Source organism: Schistocerca piceifrons, chromosome 3 (genome assembly GCF_021461385.2).
Source record: "Schistocerca piceifrons isolate TAMUIC-IGC-003096 chromosome 3, iqSchPice1.1, whole genome shotgun sequence".
NCBI lineage: Eukaryota > Metazoa > Arthropoda > Insecta > Orthoptera > Acrididae > Schistocerca > Schistocerca piceifrons.
Window position 1 is genome coordinate 883,098,812 of NC_060140.1, and position 12,379 is coordinate 883,111,190.

The 12,379-nt window shown below is 39.9% G+C and overlaps 1 protein-coding gene across 1 annotated transcript in view; it reads left to right on the forward strand.

The window, feature by feature from the left end:
- Positions 1-7,126: 7,126 nt before the first annotated feature.
- Positions 7,127-12,379, forward strand: part of LOC124789555 (dehydrogenase/reductase SDR family protein 7-like) — a 43,874-nt gene continuing 38,621 nt past the window's right edge. Inside the window, exon 1 of the mRNA XM_047256954.1 lies at positions 7,127-7,394. Within this exon, the coding sequence (XP_047112910.1) occupies positions 7,245-7,394 (150 nt within the window). The 5' untranslated portion in view covers positions 7,127-7,244. The remainder of the gene's footprint in view (positions 7,395-12,379) is intronic.

Below are 12,379 nucleotides of genomic sequence, written 5' to 3' on the forward strand. Positions count from 1 at the left end.
ACCTTGTGTGAAGCAGACAATTATGTAAAGAAAATGAAAGCTTACCCCAGCAAGGCAGTACTTTTAGATCTCACAAGCAATGCCTCCTTCCAAGGTATTTAGACATGTAAAGCCACAACACGATTTTAATACATTAAGGGGAGTTAGAACGTTGGGTGGCTTGCAGAGTATAAATGTAGATGTAGATGTAAAATATATTACATATTTTTGGATTTTTATCTCATTATAAAATTTGCAATTTTCCAAATAAAATTATATATATATATATATTATTTTTTTAAATATAACCTACACCGGTTCAAAATGTTAGAATTTTTACATGCATTCCTTCAAGATATAATAAAATCGGTAACTTTTTATATAGGCTGTGGATTTCCGTATTATAAACATTAAATTACGTGTTTGTATCGGTAGTACTCTACAAAAAAAAAACGGTATTGTATCGTTTCATAGTATAAACACGCGTTGTATGTCGAAGTACTAACGTTTTTCCGAGGAAAAGTGACGAATTGATTGGTAAATCTCTCAAAAAGTAAAGTATGGTACCAAAACGAAGTATTTTTAAGAAACGTGGGTTCCATGGTAATAGATTTGCGAATAAAGGGAAACATGGTGTTCAACGTGTGAGGTGTGAAGTTACTGACAATGAAATACAGGCAAACTCGTCAGTATCTAGAGAAACACCCATTAGTGCTTCAAAGATTAAAATAAGACGTTGTGATACACAGTTTTCTCAAAACAAAAGCGATGTAAATGGTAGTTTATGTTATATTCTGATAGATTTACACATACTAACAGGTGTGTTAGGTGAATGTGTGCGTTGCAAAATATGTGGAGGACCAGTTAGTTTACATGAAGACAGTGAGGTATCTAATAAACTAGCCAGGAAACATATTAACTGTGCCAGCTGTAGACATACTAATTCATTTTAGAATTCTGATAAGTGAAAAGATAATTATTTTGAAGTACATGTTAGGTGGTTTTATGGATTGAGAGCTATTGGCAAGCAGAAACAATGTGTGCCATAATGAATATGCCACAGCCACCTTGTAAAATCGACAAGTATGCAGGATTTATTGGACCTGCTGTGGAATCTGTTGCATGTGAGTCAATGAAGGGTGCTGCAAAAGAATCTGTTGAAATAAATGATGGTATATCTGACATACCAGAAGCTTTTGATGCCACATAGCAGAAGTGTGGCTACATTTCTAAGAATTCTGTTGCTATGGTGACCAGTGTGGATACTGGAAAGGTAATAGATTTCCAGATTTTAATCAAACATTGTTACAAGTGTAAATCAGGTAATGAAGAAGGGCATATCTGTAGCAGAAATTATGAAGGAACAAGTGGTGGTATGTTAGTCGATCTGTCAATGAAAGAGGAGTGTGTTACACTAAGTTCTTAGGTGATGAAGACTCAAAAGCATATAACAGTGTAGTAGCCACTCAGCCTTATGGTGAGAAGATTGTCACAAAACTTGAATGTGTTGGTCATGTCCAGAAGAGGATGGGCACCAGGTTGAGGAAGTTGAAACGAAGTTTGAGAGACAAGAAACTTTCTGATAGTAAAATCATAAGAGGAAGACTGACAGACAAAATGAGTGATGAACTACAACAGTATTTTGGAATGGCCATTAGAAATAATACTGAGGATTTGTTGAAAATGAAGCAGGCTGAATGGGCTACCTTCTTACACAGACTGTCAACTGATGAAAAACCAGTACACCACCTTTGCCCTCCTGGACCTGATTCATGGTGCAATTACCACACTGCCGAGTACTCAAACAGTTCATACACTCCATCCCAGCAACAGTCGTGGATATCGTAAAACCTATTTACAGATACCTGGCAACTCCTGAATGACTGAAGAAATGTCTGCATAGTCAGTCTCAAAATCCCAATGAGTCATTCAGTAATCTTATACGGACTCGCTTATCAAAAAATGTTTTTGTTGGAATGAAGACACTAAAGGGGGGAGGGATCAGCGATACTGGTATTGCTTTTAATTATGGCAAGATTGGTATGGTGAAAGTGCTACAGCATATGGGAATTAATCCTGGAGCAAAATGCATCAGAGAACTTGAACAGATGGACAAGGTTTGCACTGATAAAGCAGAGTATGCGGCACGATTGGCCACTAAGGAGTCCAGGAAGAAAAAAAAACTTAGAAAAAGATCAAGAGGATGATACACAGTATGGTGCAGGGTGCTTCTAAGTGACTAAAACTAAAAAAATAAGCATATACTAAGTAAGTTACTGAACTAAAAGAAGAACATAATGTTACGTATAATTAATATTATATAGAATAACATACAAAAAAGGTACACAAAATTTTAACTGTGTAATTAAAAAATTGTATTTCCTAAAGCAGCGGCTGAAATGCAATTATTGTAATTCAGTAGACTCAGAATGTACAGTTTAATGTCCTGTAGAAGTTTCATGTCAATGACTACAGTGGTTCATGAAACACAGGGAAGCCAAGTCACTAAATTTAACATTGTTGGGATAGGACGTACCAACTCCCCGTAAATACAGGAACATTTTTTATTAAAGTAACAAATGAGCTGCTCGGGGGAACACAATGGTAAGCGCCATCGCCGTGTATTTTGCGGTAGACAGCTGATGACACCACCTGTGGGATGCACAATGCAGTAAACCTACTAGTAGTTCCAAATTCACTCAACATACGTCAGGGCCGAGCTTAATGGTGGTGGTGGTGGTTAGTGTTTAACGTCCCGTCGACAACGAGGTCATTAGAGACGGAGTGCAAGCTCGGGTTAGGTAAGGATTGGGAAGGAAATCGGCCGTGCCCTTTCAAGGGAACCATCCCGGCATTTGCCTGAAACGATTTAGGGAAATCACGGAAAACCTAAATCAGGATGGCCGGAGACGGGATTGAACCGTCGTCCTCCCGAAGCCGAGCTTAATGGTAAGTGCCACTGTCCGTATGTTATGGAAACATAATGGTAAGTGACAGAGAGAATGGCGGCAAGTAAAAACATCTCCGAGATTATGGCAACAGTGAACATGGCAGAAGACGAGAAATATATTTCCAATGATACTAATATCTTCGAGAGGGATCCAGAATACATTCCTAACGATTCAGATGACTCAGAGGTATGTTATTTTGTAAATATACTGTCTTCAGTATGTTGCGCGAACATAATGGTAAGTGCATGTACATACCATTATGTTCCTGAAATACGTTAATTTTGAGGTTATTTTAGAATGGCTACATTTTTTTGGCTAAGTGGTGTGTGAATGCGCATTTTTCATTTATATTGTTACATGTAATAATAATAATGGTAACGGTAATAGTAGTTTTCGTTGTTATACAGGTTAATAGCGAATCAGATCATATTGCCCAAAACAACGAACAGTGAATCGCTCCTTCAGAAACCATTCAGGAACAGACAAAGACGTCGTCTCGGAAAAGGTGCTGCTGTGTCCAAAATAAGATCTCGAACATGGCACTGTTTTGAAAATATCTAATTTCAACTGGTAGATTTCGTGTGATTGAACACCACTTCCCCGTGAGCGGGCACACAATGTTGCCGTCCAATAGAGATTTCGCGACAATTGAAAATTACATTCGCCAACAAGTACAAGATGTGTACAGTCCAGATCAGTGGTGCGAGATCATCAAGAAGTCGGCTAAGAAGAATCCATTGCTTGTATATAATATGAAAAGAGAGGATTTCTATCAAATACGATACTCTAAAGAAGCATTTGTCTTCAGAAAGAACACAGTTGATAGTCGAGATGTCAACCTAAGGAAAGTATGTAGGTGGAAGGTGACCTCCGAATATCCATCATCTTTATTCATCAGCGAGACATTTTGTCATGACATTTGGCATGAAATAAGCTTCAGGAAACATGGAAGACAAGGACCAGTTCCTACGCTTCGTCTGAAATACAATGGGCAAAGGCTTATTGAAAAGAAAGAGAGTTGCTGATGTCCTGTCGCTCCTAAATTACATACCTCCTGTCCACCATGGATTTATCCTGTCACTAAATCCAACAGTTTTGGATGAAAAAGACATTAGTATTGAGAGTGATGAATGATTTTGCAGTTTCAGTGAAGTGTTGAAGACTTACTGTAAAATTTAATATGTGATGTTCTATCACTATGTGTTGTTAATGGTATATGGTAATGTAATAATTTTTGTATATTTCATTTGTTTTGGTCCGTTCTGAGTTTCATTTATATCTGTATAGTAGAAGATAGATGTCAGAAACACTACAGAATAAAAGGACTGTTCAAAAAAATTATTCAGATTTGCAGATCAATTAAAACTTTAGATGCGCTGTATCTCGAAACTGTGATTTTGGCGCTTACCATTTTGTTCCCCCGAGCAGCTCAAATATAAAATAAACGATTAAATGCAAAATGCTTGAAACACTGAAAATACTAGTACAGTTATACATATAGCCAAATTTTACTGATCAGAAATATGAATAATCTGAAGCAGAACCTTGGCTTAGATAATTACAGTCAAACAAATACTTCAGCAAGCCACCAAGTGCGGCAATGGGGACAGACGAATCGTAGTATGAGAAATACTGACAATAAGCGCACAGTATGGAAGATATTTGCTAATCCTGGAGATATCCAGTCCAGCTCCCAGCATCCAGTCGCACACAGTATAGAATATCAAGTCCAGACAAATCCGCAGCTGCAGACAGGAGGACACTGTACATAGCTCGATGTTGCAACTCCAACTTCACCAAATCTGAACATAAAAAGAACTAAAAACCAGCTGGTCCACTGTGTTCAAAATTCGGCTCATAATGCCCTTTAGTGCACTATGACTCGCTGCCTGGACTTTACTGCTCTCCTAACGTTTTTCTTTTCTTTTATTGTGTTTCAGTGCCCCATCTGGGTTGGGCTGGCAGCAGTATATGTGCTGCTCTTCAGCCGAAAGACAGTAATTATACAAAGAAGACATTTAAAATAACAGAATGGAGAAAATATGGCGTACATAGATATAAAAAAAATGGGAACAGTACGAAAGAGAACAGACAAAAAGGGAAGACTGTAAAATGGAGATTAAAACCGTAAAAAATTAGCCCACACAAAACAAAACCACACAATGGATCATAAAAGTATCGACAGACGGTGTAGCACATAACAATCACTGACAATAACACTATGTACAAGTCCAGCACATAATTAAAACAGAACAGAACAGCACCAAATACAACGCTGACGTAGTTCACTGATGATGATGAGCAAACAGAGAGGATCTGCCAGGGGAATACAGACGAGGGAGGAGGGAAGAAGGGAGGGAGGGGAGGAGTGGGGGGGAGGAGGGAAGAAGGGAAGGAGGGGAAGAGAGGGGGAGAAGGGAAGAAGGGAGAGAGGGGAGGAGATGGGGGAGATGGGCGGGGTGTGCACCGAAGAGGGCCGGGGAGGGAAGGATGTGGCAGGGAAGCAGCCGAGGAAGGTGTGCAGGGACTCAGGGAGGGAAGGAGAAAAATCTGCTCTGGAAGAAGGAAGAAAGGGGGTCTTGGAGAGGGAACAAGGCAAAGTTACAGTTGGAAGGAAGGATAGATGTCACAGTGAAGTTCAACATCTGGGAGGGGGAGGTGCTGGAAATTGCTCTGATGAAGGAGGTGGGGGGTATGGAGGTGGAGAGAGGGAGGGATACAGCGATAGAGGCGCGGCAATGGGTGTGGGGTGGAGAGGAAGAAGGAAACCAGGGGGTGAGGGGATCAAGCCTGCAGACAGTGTAAAGGATGCGGAGATGTTGGTGGAAAAGGAGGATGTGGGGGGAAGGGATGAGGTCATACAGGAGCCGTGTGGGGGAAGGAAGGCGGGTACGGAAGGCAAGGTGGAGCGCATGGCGTTCGAGGATTTGGAGAGCCTTGTAAAAACGGGTGGGTGCGGAGATACAGGCAGTGCTGGCATAACAGAGGATAGGACGGATGAGGGATTTGTAGGTGTGGAGGATGGTGGAAGAATGCAATCGCAATGTCCGGCCAGACAGGGGTTTCAGGAGGCAGAGGTGGGAATGGGCTGTCTGCTGGATGGTCAGGAGGTGAGGGGTCCAGGTGAGGTGACGGTCGAGGGTGAGGCCAAGGTACCTCAGGGTGGGGGTGAGCTGGGTGGAACGGTCATAAATGGTGAGATAGAAACCTCCCAACGGTGCGCAAGGCTTACTTGAGTACTCGCTGTGCCAGAGATAATCAACGACAACCTACAATCGATTCACGTTCCCAGTAGTGACGCCAGTGAATAATGCTCGGAATCCAGGCACACGACATCTAATGCGAGCCTCTCTCGGCTCGCTCCATTTCTGAACTAATGAAATAAACTTTGATGTTACGAGAGCGCAGTCGCTTGCCACTTTGCCACTGACATTTTTTTTTTTTCGACAGGTGGCGGGCGAATCGACTGGAACTTGTGTCGTGTAAACACATCATATTTGCAGCGATCTATTGCATGCACAGATATTTGCGTAAACAGATCTTTGCGTATGGACGGACCTTAACCGAACTGACGTCGTGTTGATGTTCCTTATAGCGTGAACTCACCACCATTTGACGCATAATTTACAAAAGATTTTTCATTTTACATTTGGGTCCTAAAATTTAACAAAGTTTTTGTGGTCACATAGTGTTACACTTATATACGCTCTATACGTTTTACTTACTTTCTGAATAGTCTCTTTTGTAAACCATGCATCACAAAAAGTTTGCTATATTTTAGAATACAAATGTAAAACTTGCAAGAAGTCAACGCTACCATCTGACGATGGACTCAGGCCTGAAACTAGTAACGGCCTAATAAAATCATTTCAAGAAAACTTGTGGCTGGTTGCAGTATTTTCTACAGTGTAATTTATGAAAACAGCTGCGCTATTCTCCATCCAAAATCGACACAATAACGTAGTATGAATCAGCCTTTTAGCATATAGTGTTGTATACGGTAGTATAATTCTATGTATCTTCTACAGATCTGTTGACGAGGAGCATGTAGTTCGATACCGATCAGGAAAAATAAAAATATAGTAAACAAGCAGCCTTGTCCTTCTCTATACACAAATGTTACTATTTCGTATTCCGTAATCGATTTGTGACAGAAATAAACATCGATATGAAACAAAATTTCGATAAATTGCAAACAATATGATCTGTCAAAAACGAAGTTAGGTTAAGGTTCCCATCGTGATGATTGATGACGGTAGCATAAGAACGAATGAGAGGTGTATGTCATAAAGTAAGCAGCAAAGGGCGACGACAATGAGAAATATAGTTAGTGAAATAAAAGACATGTCTGTATGGCGAATACTGGCTGCCGTTTGCGCTTCAGTTACATTTGTCCCGTTCTCGATATTCACTGCCTACGATGCAATGCAGAGGCGCCGTCTTAAACACAGATTAAGAGACAAGGTATGTTTTATGGCAGAGTTCGTAAATTTTCGACGTTAATGATAGAAGCTTTAAGTTTTGCGGGGTAGTAATCCCATGTGTACACAATAATTCGTCCTATGCTCTTAAGAAATACATAATAGGAAGTTTTCCGCATTTGTATCGCCTCTTACTGCGAGTGTTTCTTCTTTGGGTATGGCTGCTTTCTGGTGTTTCCTTTTGAATCTATATACTTTAGCGTGTTTGTAATTTACCACTAAATTAGAGATAGAGAAAATAGCAAGTGCCGGCCGCGGTGGCCGAGCTGTTGAAGGGGCTTCTGTCCGGAACCGCGCGACTGCTACGGTCGCAGGTTCGAATCCTGCCTCGGGCATGAATGTGTGTGATGTCCTTAGGTTAGTTAGGTTTAAGTAGTTCTAGGGGACTGATGACCTCAGAGCCAAATAGCAAGTCACTGTTTACCGTATGCAGAAAAATTCTATTACAGCTAATAGAAATATTTTAATAATTAGTAGAGGATACTACTTCAAGCCTTGAGAATGTGTACGCTCCTTCAGCTTTGAAAGCAGCGTTGGTTGAATAGGAGTCAAATCCTTGTTTGGGAGGGACCTGCCAGTTGAGAGGACAAGAAGGAAGAAAATGTTAAATGTTGTGTTACTTGTACACATCAATCCCGAAGTGAGGTGGTGCATCAATATGTTGAAACTACCTCTTCCCATGGACATAAAGATGTTTCCAATAACAATGGCTGCTTGCCTATATTTAATACCAGGTGATTTGCATCATTCAAGCTGAATGGCAGCAAATAATGTTCTATTACTCCATGTTGTACAATTCCAGCTTGGTGATTTTATTTTATTGTTGTGCATTTTACTTGTTTACTTATCCAGCTTTCACCGTACAATGGTATTGGGTTTGTCGTCATTATACAATGAAAATAAGTAGGTCTATAATCTACATTTAAACACTGAATATGCAAGTATGCTTTTATGAGGCTAGGGTGGCCATGAAGATGGAACCATCTAGCTTTTGTCTGAAATTATTTAGGAAAACCTAAGCCACAGTTGTCGGATAGAACAAATTTTATCCTCCCAAATATGGGGCCAATGTCGTAAGAGCTGCATGGCCTTATTCAGTTGTGCTGTTTATTGCTACACTTGAGGACACTCACTGGTGATTCTGAAGGATGTTCATTGGTGATCCATAAACTTGCTGCTGTGCCCCTTGCACTAACTCTAATCAGGAAATTGACTCCATGCGCATAAAATACGGCATTACTCTAGTGTACTGTAGATCCTGGCACATGATTTTCTTGCAAAAGCATTACAGTATTGTAATGTGGCATGGTGGTTTAGTTATTCCCTTTTATGTAGTACACATTACGTATGAAAAATGTTTTAGCTCCCTATTTAAACAGATGTTTTAGTAATCTTTAATCTCACTGGACAATTTATTATGCGATTTTATTTCCTGATAGGAAGTGCTGTTTGGTACATACAAGCTTATGGATGTAACACATGTACAATTGATATTGAAGTATTAGCATGAAAACAAAAGAACACAGATAGACCTGAATATGAAAAACATACAACAAAGGTTTGATGGTGCAAGCTGTGTTGATTTGCCTGTAAACAAAGGGACAGGAAGCCTTACAGGCAAACCTCACTTTTCATCGGATGGCCCAGTTTTGAGTTTTTTTGTTGGTTTTTTTCTTGGTAAATGTAAGTCCAGACTGGCTCTTGTTCTAAGATTATATGTAGAACAGTTAGTGAAATACTAAGTAATGTTTTCTGTGACATGTACAAAAGTTTGGTAGCTGTACTGGATATAGAGGAATGTTCAATGCGGCTTTGATCAGTGAAGCAGAAAACATCCGACAAATGCTATAAACTATGGTGACTATAATGTGTATTACTGGCAATTTTTTTCCATATGTGCTAAACTACAGATCAGATGTCTCCACAACCAGGCTTTTTTAGTACCACATTTGTTGGCATTGCCATCTCGTAACCAAACTGTGTTCAAACCTAACCTATACCTATGGCAAAGCTATAGATCAATCTATAACCACAACCACATTGTTTTTTTCACTAGCTAACAACAAAACTGTGAATATGTGCATAAAAACATGATGTAACAGCATCCATTACCACGGTCACTGGCCAAAGCCAATGACTCATATCAACCATTCCTGTTGATCCAGTGTATTCATGTAGTTCTTTTCAAATAGTTATTTACAGTGAGCCTGGCTGCTGGTTACTATTCTGCAGGCCCTTTTCACCTATTTAAAATTTTCTTTTTTTTTACCTTTGATTTCAAAACAGAATCCCACAGGTAAGAAATGAGTGTACATAGGAGTGATGTTACCACAAGGCATTGGCTGTCCGTTACAAACTGATGATAGAACCTTACGACCAAAATGTGCTGAAGACATTCTTTTGCCACCATCTTTTTTTGCTCATTCCATATTATCAGTGTTCATCCCTAAATCTTTGTGCTTATTACACAATCTACAAATATGTTCCGTATGGAATTTGTTTTCTGTTTATGCTGGGTTGCATGTGATTTGTTTTCTTTATGTTCACTGTTAATTTATTACATACAGCCTTGTTGTAAACATTGTTGGAGGTTTCATTTGCTTTCCCTAATAGGAGTTCTGATGTTTTATAAGTGATCATGATTTTGCTGTCATTAACAAAGAGAACTACTATTCCATACATCATACTGTCTGCTTGTCTCACATAAAAATTTATCAGATGTGTGAAATATTTTTATATTCTGCACCCGTTTTCCCAGTAAGACTGGAACAATCATTTGCTGTTCCTCTTACACCTAGTGCTTCTAACTTGTTAGTAGTATTTTATGCCCAACATTAACAAAACCTGTTGACAAGTCAAAGGATATGCCAGTAACACAAGCCTTGTTAACAGCTTCAAGCAGGCTACCAATTTTGTAATGGCTGATATTATACTTCTCACATTTTTGAGACCAAACTGTGCTTCATTAAATAGATTCTATTTATTAGTATAATTTGCTAATCTGTATAATATCTGCAGTTATCCATATGTTTGCCTTAGCTGCTACTGTTGAATTTGTTAGGCTATTTTTGGAAATGTCTCCACAAAAATTAATTTAAGCAATGCACAGAATTTCAGGAATATAGCAGCTACATTGTTTTCCATATACAATGCATCCCAGGTTTGACTTTCCAGTGCCCTATAAAAAGTATGCACTTTACATGCTGAGAATATCCTTGTGTTGACATTCGGTTTTTGTGTGTTTTACGAGACCTGCCTTTAGCTTCATTTTCTGACAGTAATGATCCGGAAGGCCAAGGTCTCATAAATGTGTAACAATTTTCCCTGTTGATATCTGTAAGTACATTGTCTAAGTCTGATGTTGAACTTTTTGAAACCTTACAGTAGTGGTTTTAGCATTTTTGCTATTCCAGATGTGCTCAGAATGTTTAGGATGTTGTTACTAATATCAGATTCAACACTTGTGTTAATATTCATGTCTCCACAAATTATAACATTGGTTTTGGGGGGCTTTGGCTTCCAAGGACTTCAATTAATTTTCAGAAGAAAGTGTCCCCACTGCCATTGAGTGAGTCATACACACACAGAATGATTAACTCCTTATAGGTTTCTAACTTTGTTAGTTCAACAGCTGCAAATTCGAAGTGTTGCTGAAAGCAGTATAATAATTGAAGCCTCATCCAAGAATAATGCAAAATGTGAAAACTTAAGCCTTGAAGTACTGTGGTGGATGATCCAGTGACAGAACTGTACTCTTGTACCCATTGTTAATGAGAAGAGTGCAATAGCTGCTTCACTAGTACTCCACTGTATACTACAATGTGTGCACTTCATAGAAAAATTGATGAGTGCCTATTCATGAATCGTCTCCCATAGATTCCAACACTCTCCTCGAGTTCTGCCCAGCAAACATTTATTTGTCTCTCCCAGGGAACACTACCGTATCGTAAGCATCTTTAGTGCTGAGTGGAAGAGTTTGAATGACTCAGTGATGCTGAAAGCTATGCCAGTGGCAGCATAGCTACTGGCATGATCACTCAAGCTGCACAGGCCTCATCAGAGGGACCTGAGAAAGAATGTCCCAAAACTTACGGAAGGGAGCACTGTTTTTCCAAGGGAGTTTCACCAACAGTGGTTGGGTACGGGTAGGGTGACCTTGGGTTTCCTCAGTTGTGGACTCACCAGCATCACCCAATCTCCTCTGCCATAAATTCTGGGCGTACTTCAGGGGCCATCATTAGGCACGGTGGTAGGATGTTGTGTGTTTAAGGGAACGCGGCCATTGGCTTCACCATCTAGACAGTGATGAAGATACACAGCTATATATATAACCTTCAGCCTGAAGGTGTGCTACATGCTGATCATGTAAAATAAGTCTCTAGTGTGCAACCTCTGGGGCACCACCCCCTCCCCCCCAAACCCACCCGAAGTTGTATGGCTGCCTCAGACATGCAGGGCTTTGTCTGGATCAACATTTGTTCCCTAGTGGCTTGTGGGATCCCTGTGAAGTGACCTAAATTCACATCTACTGCAGGATGGGATGGTTTTTGCATCAGGTAGTACCTAAACCCAATCAACAAAGAGAGCGCAATTGCCCAGTCCACCGAAGTAGTAGTCTCAGTATTACATAATAGGGCACTAGTCTGCCATAATACTTCCATCATAATCAAAAGAACAGAGGGATTTTTTTGGGAAAGTCTCTCCCCCCCCCCCCCCCCCCCACACACACACACACACACACACACACACACACACACACACACACACACACACACACACACACACACGTGTGTATATATATAAAATAGAGGGAAACATTCCACGCGAGAAAAATATATTTAAAAACAAAGATGATGTGACTTACCATACGAAAGCGCTGGCAGGTCGATAGAAACACAAACGTACACATACATACACACAAAATTCAAGCTTTCGCAACAAAATTAATTAATTAAAACAGCTTTGTAA